This window comes from Oryza glaberrima, chromosome 1 (assembly GCF_000147395.1).
Source record: "Oryza glaberrima chromosome 1, OglaRS2, whole genome shotgun sequence".
In the NCBI taxonomy this organism is placed as follows: domain Eukaryota; kingdom Viridiplantae; phylum Streptophyta; class Magnoliopsida; order Poales; family Poaceae; genus Oryza; species Oryza glaberrima.
In genome coordinates, this window is record NC_068326.1 from 11,539,898 (window position 1) to 11,557,738 (window position 17,841).

The window sequence follows — 17,841 nt, forward strand, 5'->3', positions numbered from 1 at the left end:
ACTGATGATTGATGAGCAGCACAACTTACTGGTTCTGAAACTCTACCAAATACAACTAAAAGAACAAATTTCTCTGCGAAAAAAGTGGACTAGCAATTCAGACTTCATTTCAGACAAGCACACAGGTAGCCGAACCCAAAAGATGATAAATCTCAAGCTAAAAAAACCAATTGAACCCCATAAAAGGATATGATCCAATCTTGACAAAAAAAAACATCCAGCTCCAATCTTCACCAGGCACCAGCTGAGCTCAGTTTCCACTCTCCTCACAAACTTTACGACGATGAGAGCAGCGGCAGCCTCTCTGAAGACGAGCCGTCGCTCCAAATCTCTGGCTCCGAAGGCTCACCGTCACTGTTCCATCGGCCACGCTGATTGAGGTCGTCGTCTCCGCCGATGCGTTGTAGTCGTCGCCTTCGAAGTCTGAATACGGCGCCACTCGAAATCGTCCTTTCTGCCGACGAAGCCCGATAATGCGCGTGCTTTGTGCCCGTTGTGCCAGATCCAGAATGGGATGAGTTTTCTCTTCTTTTTTTTTTGCAAAATGGATTGCGTGAGTGAAGAAGAGAGTTGTGGAGGGGTCTTTCGTAAAAATAAGTGGAGGAGGCGGGCGGCTAATTGCAAAAATACCACACTCGGGGTCTTGGCCGCAGGATGTTGATCCAAAGGCTCCGGATGGGCGTGTGCATGAGTGCATCTACCTAGCTGTGTGCATACGATACACTGCCGTGTAGTAGTGACTGCCCTGGACGATGCACGTATTCAAGTATAATCTATCTATCTATTTATTATATTATTAAAACAGCTTTAAAAGGAGGCACCACGTTTATCGTGGGGGCTAGAAATTCCCATATTAATCGGGGAAAAAGAAAAAAAAAAGAAAAAGGAGAGTCCAAGTAGAAATACAATTTAAAAATAGATGAAATTCGGAATTAAAAATAAGCAATATTGAAAGAAGTTTCCATATAAGAACCCAATACGAGATTAATAAAAATTTGAAATAAAAATAAAATAAAATCCAAAATTAGATAAGGAAAGGAGAGTCCAAGTAGAAATACAATTTAAAAATAGCTGAAATTCGGAATTAAAAGTAAGGAATATTGAAATAAGTTTTCATATAAGAACCCAATACGAGATTAATCAAAATTCGAAATAAAAATAAAAATAAATCCGAAATTAGCAAAAGAAAATAAAAGAAGAGTTCAAGTAGGAATACAATTTAAAATTAGCTGAAATTCGGAATTAAAAATAAGCAATATTGAAAGAAAAATCCGTATAAGAACATAATATGAGATTAATTAAAAATTAGAATAAAAAATAAAATAATATCTAAAATTAGAAAAACTAAAAGAGAGTTCAAGTAGGAATATAATTTTGAAACAACTGAAATTAAAAATAAAAACATTAAAAGAACACAATACAGTATTAACTAATTTTTTTTAAAAAATTTTTGAAATTTGAAAAAGAAAAATAAGATTTCAATTAGGAATACAATTTATAAATAACTAAAATTTGTGATAAAAATAAAGACTATTGAAAAAAAATACCATCTAAAACACATGACGAGATAAATTGAGTAACAGGACTATAAATGAGTAGAGTGGTGGCGGTTGATACGACATATAAAAATTGTTAATAAAATATCAAATAGAATCCTAATGACGATTAAAAGGAGGGACGTCAGATAGGCCGTGAAGAAACAAGTAATGCGGTTGCCGGGACTTCTAAAAGTAAAAAAAAAAACCCATTGATAATCATTTTGATTTTTAAAATCTCAATGACAATAAAAAGGAGAAGCAGCGTGCGGGGTTTATAAGAGTATAGTTGCAGAGCCGCCGACGGGTGTATAAGAGAAAATAAAAAATGAATTCCAACGATGGTTATGTTCAATTTTTAGAATAAAAAGTAGGCGGTGGATGGACTGTAGAGGGGCATAGTGGCATCGTTTGATGCCACTTCTAAAAATTATAAAAAATGAAACTACAAGTCCAATTTTTAAAGGTTCGTAACTTCTAGAAAGTAAAAAAAAACAATAATAATCATGTTCGATTTTAAAATCTCAATGACAATAAAGAAGGAAGGCAACAGGCGAGCCGTAGAGGAGTACAATGGCAAAGCCACTGAGGGTTTGGCGGAACTTCTAGAAAGTAAAAATGAACCCAAATGATAATTATGTTTGATTTTTAAAATCTCAATAACAATAAAGAGAAGAGACAGTGGACGGGCTGTAGAGGAGTATAATGGCAACATTCAACGGGACATCTAGAAATTATAAAAACGAAGCCAACGTGACAATAAACTCTAAAAACTATAAAATCCAATTTTTAAATGTTCCAAGAAGAATGGATAGAAATAGTGGTAGATCGAGCAAGCAAATAAAGAATGAGATGACATAAGAGGTACCAACTGATGTGACTTTTAAAAACTATATAATTAGAAACACGAGGATGATAAGGTTTGGTATTTCAAAATCATAAGATAATGAGATAGCTATTTAACAAATTTTAAGTGAAATCATACAAAAAAATATATGATTTTGTTTCGGTGCTAGCCGCGCAATTTGCGCGGGCCACCCACCTAGTTAGGAAAAAGTACGAATTACTCCCCTAAACTATCGTGGTCGGCCGAATTTTCCCCCGAACCCGAAAACCAGATATTACTCACCCTGGACTTTCAATACTGGACAAATTACTCCCCTAACACTGTTCTGAGCGGTTTTGACTTAGTACTAGCACACGTGGCGCCAACGTGGCAGACTACTCACCAAAAAAAAAACACTGGGCCCATCTGTCATCCCCTCTTCAACCCAACCTCTTCCAGATCCCCTGCTCTCTCTCTCGTGCGCGCACACGGACATGGGCGGTCAGCGGCGGAGCTCGCTCGCGAGGCTGGGGGCGGAGGCAGAGGCGAGCCGGTTCCCCAAATCCAGCCGCCGCCGCCCGGGGCGACGGTGCGGGGGCGGGCGGTTGGCGGCGGCGCGAGGACGGGTGGTGGGCGGCGGCGCAGGGAAGGGTGGATGGCGACGGCATGGGGGCGGGCGGTGTGCGGGGTCGACGATGGCGAGCTTCATCGCGTCGCCGTGGTTGCGGAGCAGGAGGAGATCGTCACGGCAGTCCAGGAGCTCCCACTCGGCGGAGGCCCAGCCGCCGTCGGGAGGAACAAGGCCGGAGGCGGAGGCGGCGGAGAGGAAGACTGGCGGCGTGCGGCCTAGGATGACGAAGAGGAAGCCGGCGTCGCGGGCGTGGCGCTCACCAGCGCAGTGGGGGAAGGGAGGCGGAGGAGTATCTCGCGGAGGATTTCGTCGCCGACCGCCCGCGTCACCGCCCGTCGTCGGTCCTCGCGAGCCGACCGCCCGCACCGCCGCCCGTCGCTGGCCCTCGCGTGCCGACCGCCCGCGCCGCCGCCCGTCGTCCGCCCACGCGAGCCGACCGCCTGCGCCGCCGCCCGTCGCCGGCCCTCGCGTGCCGACCGCCCGCGCCGCCGCCCGTCGCCGGCCCTCGCGAGCCGACCGCCCGCGCCGCTGCCCGTCGGGGTCGACGACGTGGCCGTCTCCTCCTTCGTCGGCTCCACCTCTGCTGCAGATCGATCGAACGACGACGACGTCGCCTGGACCTGGGCCCTGACGACGACCGCGACAGCAAGCCGACAAGGCGGGAAGCCAACCGCGGCGCGGCTGGCAGCACGCGCTCGCCGCCGCTCCCCCCTGCCCCGCCCCCGCCCCCGTGCCGCCGCGCCGACACGACGTTCTTGATTTGGTTCGTCCGCCACGCCGACACGACAAGTGGGCTCACCGCCGCCTATTCTGCCTATTCCACCGCCTCTTCCACCGCTGCCGCCGCGGCCTCTTCCGCCGCCACCGCCGCCTATTCTGTCGCCTGCCTCGGTGCGCCAGGGAGCGAGAGAGAGGGGAAGGGGTGAAGAGAAGGAGAGAAGAAGAGGGATTGGGCTGACAAGTGGGTCCCATATTTTTTTATCTGTTTTGGCTAACTAGACAGCCACGTATGCGTCCACGTAGGACCAAAACCGCCCTGAATCGATCTAGAGGGCTAATTCATCCGGTTTACAAAGTTTAGGGTCAAAAATAACTGGTATTAAAGTTTAGGGTGGTAAATCAGACGACCGCAATTGTTCAGGGGGTAATTCGTACTTTTTCCGTATAATTAAAATGGCTGGCACGGCAGCTGGTAATAAGTAGAACACCTACCAAATTACCACGCATGAATAAATGTTCATGCATAAATTACGGCGCTACTTATAATTCACCAAAAACATTATTAGGGTGAACTTCGTACGCATACATAGAAAAAATAGATCAATGGCTATTCAAAATAAGTATGAAAGACTATGTTATCTGTCTGTGTTCTTAATTCTTTCATTTCATTTCACAAGTATATTAAATAAATGTACACTATATAGAAACCTGTTTTGTACTGGTTCCCCAACCAGCCCTCTTTAGGCTCTCATGAAAACCGGCACTAATGTCCTTCCACGAGTAAAAAAAAAGGGCCAGCTCGAAGAATCGAGCCGAGCCAATGCTTTGAGCGCCACTCTGAGATTCACATCCACATCCATACCCCCTAATCAATCCGTATTCAAGAACAGGTAAAAAACATAAGACCAAACATCACATTGGATTAAACTTGACAACAAAATAGATTCGTCAATAAACATCATATACAGTATTAGATGGATTCAATTACATATTCAAAACTAATCCCCATTGTCAAGAACAACATTGTTACACACATTCAATAGATCAAGAGCACCAGCACCAGCACTAGATTGGACTTACCGCCTCTGTTACACAACATCAAGAACACCAGCACTAGATTGGAGTTACCTCCGTCGTTGTAGAGGAGTTGTCAACGCCATCATCCATCTCCATTGCCATCGTCGTCTCCCTCAAGCAGTGGTAGTCATTTTGCTCCCTCTTCATACTGACGGGGTAGCAGGTCCAAGTCCAAATTTGAAGCAAGAGGCCCCCCGGTGTAGCCTTTCCAATTCTCGTCTCCTCCATCTTCTTCCTAAGACCATCTTCTCATCTTCCCTAGATATGTATTGTTGCGTTCTCCACCTATAGCTCCTACAACCCGCTCCACACTAGATCCAAATTAAAAGCTCGAGCAGGTCGCACTAGCCAGATCTGCCCCTACCAAGAGGGGGGATGGGTGACGCTACCATCACCCGCTGGTCAAGCCACTCAATCTCCCTCATCGACTTGCCACTCCTTCAAATCGCTTGATCTAGGCATAGATAGATAGATAGATAGATAGATAGATATGGAGAGAGGGGGAAAGGGGGACGTGGTAGCGGGGTAGGGAGGGAAGCTACTCGACGACAGTGGTGGCATGGTGGAGGCGCGGCGGCAGCAGCAGCATCAGGGGGGAGAGTGAGAGGGAGGCATAGAGATTGAGAGAGATAATCCTAAGTCATCCTTAAAACGCCGATCGATCGACCAACTTATCAGCTTAGGTCGGCTCAATATCCATCAGTGCCGATTTTTTAATGAATCGTTAGTAATATTCTTAATGTTGGTCATTTTAATGATCGGCACTGATGTGATGTTACTAGTGCCGATTATTGCCCGTATATGACATGGGCTGGGTGGGTGGATGAGAAACCCATATTAATATTGAGTTTTCCTCAACCAATAGCGATATAGGGCAATGCGATTTAATTAGCAGTTCCGTATTAGTGCTATCAAAACATTTTTTTCAAAGCAAGGTTAATTATATTAGATATGATAATGACTACAACCATCTTCTTACAATAAGAGATGTAAAATTTGGCGCCACCAAAAAAAGATACTCCAATCTTGGAACACGTACGAGGTGCGAGTAGATGAGCGCAAACAACAATACTAGCCAACTTTGGCACGTGCAAAAGTACATGAACTTGTATCAATCACCATCTTCAATCCTTTGGCGAATCTTGCAACCTACCACCAAACAAACTAGTGATCAACCCAGACCCTAGAGCCAGCACCACCGATTGGATCATCGGTAACCCAATAGACATGCCTTCCTATGTCTTCATTGATGATCTAGTGAAAGCAGGAAACATCAACAAAGAAAAGCAAAAAAAAAAAAGAAAACTCTAGACAAATCTAGTTCCATGAGTATTTTAAAAGACATACAAAAATATATTTAGTAGATCTAAAACTTGTACACACTTATTCAGAGAAAACCCTAGATCTTATTAGAGAAAGATGAGAGATGAGTCATCTTCCCCCTTTCGCTGGCATGGATGCAAGAGATGGAGTACGGACCAAATGCCGACAACACGTGAGATGCCCTTTACATGTCACTACTACAGGACCCCAAATGGGTACTGGTTGGGGAACCCACCATAGGACCCCACCATAGGTGCCGGTTTCCCATCCTGTACCGATTTGTGGGAACTTATGTCCGTTGGCATAGGTGTTGGTTTCAAAACCGGTACCTATAATGTTCGGAACGAAAGAAAAAGTAGCCACCACTGTGGTGGATGCCACGCCCACCACCCTGGCTAGGGATTCACAGAATTAACAGAAAACAAAGGGAACTAGGTACCTGTTGACGAAAAATCCGCGCTCGCCGATAGTGCCGGAACTGTGTTGACGCGAATTAAGTTGACGAACACAACGGCCTAGGAGATCTGCTTAGCTCCAGTGTAGGTCCAAAGGTTGATGAGATGCGGGAGTGCTAGTCAGTTTGATCCTGCAACTGACAAGATATATAAATAGCAAATCAATGAGCCAATCGGCTGACAAACCGATGGAGTGATTCCAGCCGATGTCGATACCAGCCGATAGCGATAGGATTTTGCTCTATCGGCTATATGTCCAATGTAGATAACGATATAAAAACAATCGGTTGATGGTAATGTAATAGAACAATAATATAATCCAGTAGAAACCAATTGGCTAACAATGATATGATAAAATAAGTACTGATCCGAAGGTCAAAGCATATATTGGCTGGAGGTCCAATGTCATTAAATCCACAGGATTAGATAAGCAGTGAAACCTTTGTTGCGATCGATTAAATTCAACTTGTATTTAAACCTTATAAGCCGATGCAACGTCCAGATAACTCATCGGCTGAAACCCCGATGAAACTCTTATGTCTAATTTTCAGGGTGGTGGATACCTTAGTTAATCTAATCTACTAAAGCAATTTAGCCAATACCGGCATTAACCCTAAAGCGAGAATCGACCGATATGACTAAATTGAGATACTAAGACTAGATTAACTAAGATATATATGATAAGTAGGTAGACAAACATACCAACTAAACCAAAGCGATCCAAAAGGTAGCCTTGAACAACACCAACGTAGCCAATACAATTGCCAGGGCCGCGCGGAGCATAGGACTTACCCCTTCGCCAGAGATCGAAAGCCGATGCAGCCCCACGTCAGGTGCCAAGTTCCGCGGGATGATAAATAAAAACCTCGGTAAAGAGGGTTGAGAGTAGTCGTATTGATCTGTGAGATAGTTTACAATAACCCCAGGTGTACATATTTATACCCATGGGCAGATACTAGTCCTTATTGGACAAGAAAAAAACTTTCCTAAAGACAAAAGGAAAACATAAAGTTCTTATTGGACACTAAACACACTTTCCTAAAGATAAAATGAAACTAACAAACTCTTCCTAATTATTAGATAATTTGCCATGCCGCATCCTTCTTGAACTCGGTCAATTCTGGTTAAGCTTCCTTTAATAGATTAATTTTCATAACCGAATATAGCAAGAATATGACTATTGACGACTTGATAATTCCCATCGGCCGATTCCAGGCCTCTGAAACTAATACTGACTCTAGACCGATGATAACTTCGGGGCTTACCAAATTTCACTGTTAACAGTAGCGAGGAGAGTATGGAGCCTGAGGTTGAGTTCCTCCTCGTTGCCAGAGACATTTACCCTCTTGATCCCCATCCGCAAATAGTTGAGCCACCGCAACTGATGGAGGTGGGCACGAGGAGGACGGCGATGCAGATGGAGACAACATCAGCTAGCTCGTAGCCCTGGCGATGGGATCAGATAGCGATAGGCGACGGGATTCAGCGGCCATCTAGATGGGTACAAGGAGGACAGCGACGCGTTAGAGGAGGAGGGGGAGGAGACGGCGGCGCCATGAAAAATGGACGAGGAGAGGACTCACCTGCGTCGATAGCGAGATCCAACGGCGAGGCGATGTAGAGGTGGGGATGGGGAGCAGGTGAGCAGCGCTGTGACGGGATCCTAGTGGCGCACGGACATGATGGAGGTGGGGATGGGGAGAACGATGGCATGGATGGTGACGAAGGTGGGAGGTGGGGTTGATGATAGAGAGGTAGCGACCGAGCGTGGGGGCGCGCCACTCGCCGTTGTGGTCAGTAAGAGGCCGGAGGGGGAGGGGAAGGGGGAGGGGAAGGGGTAGGTGGAGGATGGGACAAATTAAGCGGAGTGGTGGGCAAAACAAGAGAGAGAGAGCAATAGGGTGGCAGGGCAAGTGAATAAGAATGGATCGGTACAGCTCGGCTCGGCTCAGTTTTTTATGGGTGTCATTTTTTTAAAAAAACCGACACCTGTATATTATAAATGTTGTCTTTAAAAAGCAGGGTCAATAGTATAGATGTCGGTTTTCTCTAGAACCGGCATCTATAGTTACTCAAGAGTGCCGGTTTTATTTTTTTCCTCCCGCACGCTGAGATGGGAAAATGTCAATAGGTGCCTATTTGAAATAAAGCAGCACCTATGATCCGGTACCCATTAATCCGGCTTCTATTTTTGGGTAAAAAAAATGTATTGGAGCATATTTATGCATAGAACATTATTAAACCATAACAAATGAACACGAATAATATATACTCTTTTAAAAAAAATTACGGCTATTTAAATGGTAGTGCACACTAAAATTGAGCATGTGCGCCTACGAGTAGTACACTCTCATACTACCATTATTATCGTGAACTAGGGTGCGTTAGTTCCTGAAAAAAGTTGGAAGTTTGGGAAAAGTTAGAAGTTTGGAAAAAAAAAGTTAAAAGTTTACGTGTGTAGAAAAGTTTTAGATGTGATATGATGTGATGGAAAGTTGAAAGTTTGGGATAGTTGGGGGTGAAATGATGGGAATAATAATTTCAAACAGTTGAAATTAAATGATCCGGCCGGCCGGCTCTGGTCGTCAGACTTTGTCGACGAAAACAAGTCAGCCTTTGCAATTAAAATCATGATCGAGTCCGTGATCCCCGTGATCGAAATATCGAAATTGACCGTGTGCTTGGGTGAACTCCAGGTCAACGAAAATACGTGTACATGCATGACACAATTTTCGTCCCCTATCATGTTGTCTGCGTGTGTATAGATACTAATCAAAATATAGGCTGTTTGACTTTTTTAAGTAAACTTTTATAATTTTGATAAATTTTAAAATACTTATTTTGAAAGTATAAAATGCGCTATAGTAGATCTGCATTAAAATGGCCAGATACATCTTGTCATAGAAGCTAAATTGAATTCCACATCGGAGAAAAAAAAACTAGCTTGAAAGGTAAATAAAATTTATTCTCATAATCTTAAAGTGTATTGGCTGGCAACACCCGCGGACCTGCCACCGTACCATGCATCTTCATCTGGTAATAATGGATTTCCCCGTTCGTGATATATTCTTAATATTACAAATCTAGATAGTCTTTTAGTACTAGCCAAATCACTTATATTTTAAGATAGAGGAAGTACGGCTTAATATCAGCTAGCAAAATCACATTCTAGCTACTTATTACTCTGATAAAGTTCAGTTAATATATTAAATTGCCAGCGGATCAGGCCTTCTTTCACTTTTTGTTTAGTTTACAATGGCAACAAATATAGCATGGTAAGCAAAGAATATATTCGGTGTTTACCAAACTAGCTACTCTTTTGGCTTTTGCATGCCGTTCTTTTTTTTTTTTTGAAACATTTTGCATGCCGTTCTTAAACAGGGAATGCGGGCATCATGTGAAACCAAGCAAAGCAAGAAAAGCGAAGTAGATGCTTCTGAATAATTTGAGTAGTCTAACTTAACTTCAGCCTACGTGATTCAACATAAATAATCATTCATATCTCACCCTAACAGGGGCGGATCCAGGAAAAAAAAATTGAAGGGGCTCAATTATACTGTTTCTTCAACCTCCAGCCATTTAGAGACCTTTAGTTTATTATTCATGATGAAAAAATTGAAGGGGGTGTTCCGAGGGTATCCATGGGTTTTGTGGGTGTAGGGGGGACTCGAGTCCCCCTGCACCCACGTTGGATCCGCCCCTGCGCGCTAAGTGTGATCTTCCATATATGATCAGTTAATTGTGACCATTTCCATGAGCAGAGTCCGCATGTGAAACTTCACCGAAATAGTAAGGACTTAATCAAAGCCCTCAAAATAACGAAAATTAATGGACGTCTCACCCTAGCCAAAACGTCAAACGATGTTTCGTCACGTTGATCAAGAATTATTTAGAATGTTTTATCAGTCGTGAAAAATGTTTTCAACCAGATATGACATTCAGAAATACTAAAAAAAAATGACGTCCAAGGCAAATCATTTCTCAATGAAAATATACACTTTCAACGTTAATTATAGACACAATTATTAATTTACAGACGTACAAGTTGTTGGCACACGCCTTCAAACAACAAGAGCATGGGCACACCAGTACACCACGTATATATTCCCCCACTAGACACATACTCCCTCCGTAAAAAAAAAAAAAAAGACAAACTTTAGGTTCCCGTGCTAACTTTTGACTGTCCGTCTTATATGAAAAACTTTTATAATTAGTATTTTCATTGTTGTTAGATAATAAAACATGATTAATATTTTATGCGTAACTTATCTTTTTAATTTTTTTCATAATTTTTTTAAATAAGACGGATGGTGACACAGAAATCAGGGTTTATCTTTTTTTTGACGGAGGGAGTACATGTGTACTAAGATTCATGAAGATGTGTCAAATTATGAAGCTAATCAATTGGAAATCCTTGAGTAATACATGTGTACTAAATCTCATCTCTTATCTGTTCATCCTGATCAGGACTCCGGGAGAAAGATCGACGCCGACAAACATTCAAATCAAGATGTACTCACTCACCTACTCTTGTTTGAAAAATAGCTAAAACCAGTATCGATCAGCTGAGATATATATATAGTACTAAATACTAATATTCAGCTGAAGACGGCAGCTGCCACTGTACTAGGACTAATATTTTCAGCTGTATAGCTGCAACGATTCTCTCATCAACTTGGTACCGAAATCAACTATTTTTTTTCTTCCATTGGGACCGGGCAAAATTGGTCATCAATGCTAGCTCTGAGATTAGTAGGTCACAAACGAAAAGGAGATCGACCCAGCCTAGCAAGATGCAGTGGCTGCAAACATACACCAATGGGCCTGGCTGCTTTGCAGCATGACAGGGAGCATATTGGTAAAAAAGAACTGAAAAAGAAGAAAAGCAAGCAAATGGATCCACTTGTGCTGTGTAGAATATCGATGTATATCATGCAGCTTTTACTTGCAAATACTCTTGGGGGATGGATAGAAGACTAGGATAATTAGCTTTAGCCATGGCTTACCACTTTAAAGTTTAATCCTAGTTAGTCCATATAAAAATTTGTGAAAATTTTTAAATACTATCTTTTTAAATATATGACGCCGTCAACTTATATATATATGTGTGTGTGTTTGGCCATTAGTTTTATACAAAAGAATTTGTGCAAATATAAAAAAATATAAATCATGCTTAAAGAAACCTTTAATGGTAAATCAAGTCACAACAAAATAAATAATAACCATATAATTTTTTAAATAAGACAAATGATCAATATTTCAAACTATCAACAGAGTCATATATTAAATAACGGAGGTACTATATAAATGGCTACTCGACCCGTTTCAGGTTACTTGTCTAGCATATTAATTAGCTCAGGTATGTACCCGCCCAATTTCTGGCACTGCCACTACCTACCCTTTGACAAGCTAGTCCTTAATTTGATCTCTATCTAGTGTAAATCCTCTCCTTTCATTTCCAAAAGGAAAAAAAAGTGTAAAACCACTCCATTATTATGCTATATAAGCACCTCATAATACCTAGCAAAGCTCTGCAGCAAAGCAGCTATAGCTAAAAGCTAGCTCAGAGAGCAACAGCTGACATGAGTTCCATGGCCATGAAGTGCCTCTTCTTCGCCTTCCTCGTCGCCTTCTTCCCCGGCGCCGCCGTCGGCGCCGGGCTGAAGGTCGGGTTCTACAACAAGACGTGCCCGTCGGCGGAGCGCCTGGTGCAGCAGGCGGTGGCCGCCGCCTTCAAGAACAACAGCGGCGTCGCCCCCGGCCTCATCCGGCTGCACTTCCATGACTGCTTTGTCAGAGTACGTGTTCATCCAGATCATGATCTTAATTTAGTTTTGCTTATGCCTGCACTGTTTTGTGCAAGAACAGATAATTAAACTCTTGGTTAATTGATTTGTTTTTTCTTTGTACAAAAACTTTCTTTTTGAAACGTTATAAAAGAAATACAAGGTGTCAATTTTTCAGATTATATATACACTTGGGAGAGTTAGCTGGGATATATTTTATGACTAAATGTTGTAAAAGATCGCCATATCACTGTTTAAAAATCAGATCACTGTAGTTCGCAAAATCATGTTGCTCTATAATGTGTGCTGCAGTCAAACTATGGTTGTTAAACGTTTTTAATTTTTTTCTCGCAAAAAAGAATATAGCAATTAATTTGGTTCCTCAAAAAAGATATATTAATTTGGACCACATAGATTGTCTAAAATACGTGTGGTTTTGATTATGGAGAAGACCACATATATTTTGTTACAATTCTATAACAGTTTTTGGATTATGATAGTATAAAATTCAGTTCGACAGTAGTAGCATTTCTGTTGACTTGGAAAAGTCACAGACGACTCCATTTACCAGAGATAGTACTGTCCCAATACTAGGTTACTTCACTTTTTGACTTTTGCGCTCTTCACAAATGATTTTGATCACTTTTTGTAATTTACATCAAAGTATAATAATAGAATTATAACACTGTGGAAGTATTTATAACAAAAAAAACAATGAAATATTTTCTTCAGAAGACAAATATATAGAGTTCCAAACGTATTAGTGGCCAAATTTTAAAACAAAAGTTGATACCGTTGATTCTTAATTGTGGCTAATAATGATAAATTAAGAACTTGGGAAATGTGTCTGGGTTAATCCATGGATTATGAAAAAAAAAAGAACACGTCCTTCATACCATGGGGTGCCCCAACCAAAAATGATAGAGCTGACATATAGTTTGAAAATTGAAACATTGGAAACTTATTTCTAATATAATATGTCTCTTTCAGCAAAGGTAGAACAATAGCATATTGAAAAGGGCATGCCATCAATATATCGTCACTTTCAGTTAACTGCAATCTGCATACAAATTAATCACATGCATCTAGTTCTTTTTATTCCTGCATAATTGACTAGATCGTGCCGACAACTTAAGAAGAAAAAGGAGCTCTCAAGAAGTAGATTTTTTTTTTCGAGTACAAGTCTTACGCGTGCATCTGACTACATGGGAGGCCTAACCTCACGTAAGAGTAAATTTAAGAAGATTATCCGTGCTAAATTTACGACATAAATAGGATGATCCACCGCCATATGACCATAATAAACCTAATCAACTCTCATTCGTCTCAAGAGGTTGACTAATTTTACCCCTCATCTCTCCTAACTAATACTACAGGCATCTATAACTCTCAATATTTTTCAGGAACCGAATTAAGAAAAAGTCATCTTAGACAGAAGCACATTTGTTATATACTGTTAGTCCTGGACAGGTGGGTATGGCTAAGACAAAGACAAAGACCTGTGCTGGTTTTGACCAGAGATTAATTGGCACAGCGGCTCCTTCTTACTAAACATATGTAGCTGGATTACTGGAAAGTCCAGTGTCTTATCAGAAAATAATTTAGCTACTTTTAGCTAAATACATCAAGACAGATTGGTGCAGGAAATAATATGCAGATCCGGCCAGCCTTCTCTCCCAAACTTCTTTTTCTAGACTCTTCTCCCAAACTGTCGGCAAACAAATCAAATTTGGCATTGGGGCGTCCGTGTACACACACTACACATGTTCCGCTGAATCTCCTATCAATCTTGATTAGTGCAATTAATTACACTGGTTACTTGATGGCAACATTTTTAGCATCAGGGTACGGTCATGAAAACAGGCTGAGCAGATGGCAACGTGCCAACATCAACCAGTTTGTTTTTTTTTTTAAGAAAAAAGAGTCACGTAAATAGGTTCTTAGCAGATACACCCCTAGCAACGTGACAACATTAATTACCACAGCTGAATTTACTTATGGATACTTTGCATTGCTCCAAGATTCATGCTACTACTAGAAATCCTGAAAATATTTTACATCTTAATCATTTTGAAAATTTTATTTACAAAGATAGAGTGCTAAAATTATTCTAAAAATAAACCCTTTTTGGGTATCGAGGTCCTATGATTCGGCGCCAATAACACTAGTGCTGACCCCCTCTCCCTTAGTACCCCTACAATGCTTGCAGCGAAAATTTCAGACTAGAAATACCTACGTTTCTTGGGATGAAATGTTCTATGGGAAAACATGGGGAAAAAAAGGATGCCATAGAGCTCTTAATCCACTACTATATTAGGGCATAATTTAACCATAGAGAACCCAATGATTTATAATAATGTGCCTAGGAACTAAAGGGTCATTAATTACTTTAATTTGTTCAATGGGATATATATGGGAAGTTGTGATAGCACTAAAATCGTTCAAATGTCGTTATTCTAAACGAGACAAAATTAACCAGTTGCTCTCATCCCACCCCGGCCCGGCGGCCCCTCTCATCTCACTTGGTTCCTTTTCTCTCCAGCCACCCACGCTATACCCATCATATACACATGTCATCTTCCTACATCTCATTTGGCCTTGGTCCATCTCTTCTATTGTGATCTCTTTTCCCATCACGTCTCACCCTTTGCATCCCCCCTAAATCGCACCCACTCACCCTTCCTCCTTGCTCATCCCGACTCGTAGGGGTGGGCTTGGAATTTGAGATTGTGTATTTAAAAATGTGAAGGGGTAGAAAAAAATTGATTTAAGCTAATGAAATCTAATCTATGCCAAAAGAAACAAGAAATAAAGAAGCATATATATATATCAACTGTAAGAGAATTCTGAAGTGCCAATGAATAAATAAGTTCATCCGTTTCTACAACTGAGAGAAATTTAAAGAGTTCAAGGACCGAGATAATTTCTCAAGGAAATGGTAAAGAGAAACATAAAAATAAGATCGTGGACCTATTGTCGATTTTTCAAATTCTCAATTTTTGCTCAATGTCTGCAGGGCTGCGACGCCTCGGTTTTGATCGACGGGAATAACACCGAGAAGACCGCGGTACCAAACAACCCCAGCCTCCGGGGCTTCGAGGTGATCGACGCCGCCAAGGCCGCCGTCGAGGCCGCGTGCCCGCGCACCGTCTCCTGCGCCGACATCCTCGCCTTCGCCGCCCGCGACTCCATCGCCCTCACCGGCAACGTCACCTACAAGGTCCCCGCCGGCCGCCGCGACGGCAACGTCTCCATCGCCCAGGACGCGCTCGACAACCTCCCGCCGCCCACCTTCAACGCCACGGAGCTCGTCGCCCGCTTCGCCAACAAGTCGCTCACCGCGGAGGACATGGTGGTGCTCTCCGGCGCCCACACCATCGGCGTCTCCCACTGCGACTCCTTCACCAGCCGCCTCTACAACTTCACCGGCGTCGGCGACGCCGACCCGGCGATCAGCTCCGCCTACGCGCTCCTCCTCCGCGCCGTGTGCCCCTCCAACAGCAGCCAGTTCTTCCCCAACACGACGGTGGACATGGACGTGATCACCCCGGCGGCGCTCGACAACCGGTACTACGTCGGGGTCGCCAACAACCTGGGCCTCTTCACGTCGGACCACGCGCTGCTCACCAACGCCACGCTGAGGGCGTCGGTGGACGAGTTCGTCAAGAGCGAGACGCGGTGGAAGAGCAAGTTCGTGAAGGCCATGGTGAAGATGGGCGGCATCGAGGTGAAGACCGGGACGACGCAGGGCGAGGTCAGGCTCAACTGCAGGGTCGTCAACAAGAGGAGCGCCAACGCTGAGCTCGAGCTCGCCGCCATGGATGATGGGGATCAAGTGGCAGCGAGCTAATTAAGGTAGTAGCTGATGTGGTGTTCTTCAGAGATTTCAGCAATAAGTTTGTGATCGATCGGTGTTGCTAGCTGCTGCTTTTCGCGAGAATAAGAGTTGCTGGAGAGGAAGTTTTTTCTTCTTGTTGTTGTTTAATTTGTTTTCTGTTTTGGATTGTGTTTCAGTGTTTGGGCGAGTGTTTTGGTGCGAACCTGTCATGAATCAAGGAAAAAATTTGGCGAAATGTTGACGAATTGCATATTCAGTTTCCATTATAGACTACATTGAACGTAATTACCAACTGCTAATAAAATAGCATGCATGATTCAATTGCATATTCAATATGCAAGTTGCAGCAATGCGTTACTTTACATTTACATGTCCAGTGCAACGCATGGCTATTATTATTTGTTGCTTAGCGACAGTAAAGCAATTTGTAGAGCTGAAGAACAGAGGGTTTCAGGCAAATACGTGCATCCATGTCGTCTCTTCTAGCTTGGCTAATTAAAGAGAACAGTATCCAAATGCAAACAAGAGTCCATACACAAATCCAAACTCAGCCAAGATTTGCCAAGCACACGAGCCTACCGAAAGAACATCTCTTCAACCTGCAAAACCACCTACAAGAGACCAATGTCTTCTTCCAGTTTCTCCCTTTTTAAACTCAATGTGCTATTCATTTTATAACCCCTAAGTTCTATCTAGGTTTTTTATGCAATGATTAATGTCTTACTAGTACGTGGGCTCTGAAATATGAACTTCTCTAATTTAAGGATAAGAAGAATGGAACTTAGAACTAGCCCACCACTTCATTAGTAGACAGTAAACCTCTGAAGAAGTGGAAATGTAGATGAGATTAACAGCATGCACAAACAACCTAGATTAGTTTCACACAGAAACAACACACTTAAACACAGATACAGGATACAGATCAAAGTTAATTAAACACCTACAACTACTACATAACACGAACCTAGATATTACAAGCTAGCTAAGCACGCCTTCATTCTTACTAGTGTTTATTTAAGAGGGTTGGGCCAAGAAGCCTCATGATGCCCTATGATCACGGCTTCTTGGTGGCGCCATGGATGCCGATGACGCCGCCGCCGCCGGGCGTGAGCGGCGAGGCACCACCGGCGCCGGGGAAGACGGAGGAAGAGGAGCCCGGCATCCCGCCGAAGCCGACCTGCGGCGTGACGCCGTTGGGGCCGGGGAACACCCAGTTGATGTTGGGACCCGGGTAGAAGCCGCCGAACCCGTACACGTTCTGCGGCCGGTACGTCGCCGGCTCCGGCTCCGGCTCGCCGGGGACGGCCCTCGCGCCGTGGCACGCGACGGCGCCGGCGGCAAGCAGGAGGAGCCCCACGGCGAGGCCCGCGCGGAGGACGGCGCCCACGCTGCTGCTCCCCGCCATTGCTAAGCTAAGCCGGCTGCTCGAGTGCTCGATCAACTAATGCTCTGCTTGGGTTGTGTTGTGTTCTGAGGAGAACTAGCTAAGCTAAGCTGCGAAGAGTGAAGACGCTCGCTTATAAGCAGTAGACACTGGACGCTACTGGACTGTGCATGAGTGAGCTGGGTTGGATGAGTCACATATGACTGGCGCTGAAAGTGGGCTCCCATGCAGATTCACATGTTCAGCACCCACCTGTCAGTGACTAA

The 17,841-nt window shown here is 43.3% G+C and overlaps 2 protein-coding genes across 2 annotated transcripts; one reads left to right on the forward strand and one right to left on the reverse strand.

Annotated features, from left to right (window-relative positions):
• The first annotated feature begins 12,019 nt into the window (after positions 1–12,019).
• On the forward strand, positions 12,020–16,441 carry LOC127773207 (peroxidase 1-like). Its single transcript, XM_052299236.1, has 2 exons — positions 12,020–12,365; positions 15,370–16,441. The coding sequence occupies exons 1-2, from the start codon at positions 12,150–12,152 to the stop codon at positions 16,201–16,203; spliced, it is 1,050 nt and encodes a 349-aa protein (XP_052155196.1). The 5' UTR covers positions 12,020–12,149; the 3' UTR covers positions 16,204–16,441.
• A 576-nt stretch (positions 16,442–17,017) lies between these two features.
• On the reverse strand, positions 17,018–17,722 carry LOC127773225 (uncharacterized). Its single transcript, XM_052299255.1, has one exon. The coding sequence runs from the start codon at positions 17,594–17,596 to the stop codon at positions 17,246–17,248; it is 351 nt and encodes a 116-aa protein (XP_052155215.1). The 5' UTR covers positions 17,597–17,722; the 3' UTR covers positions 17,018–17,245.
• Between the last annotated feature and the right edge of the window lie 119 nt (positions 17,723–17,841).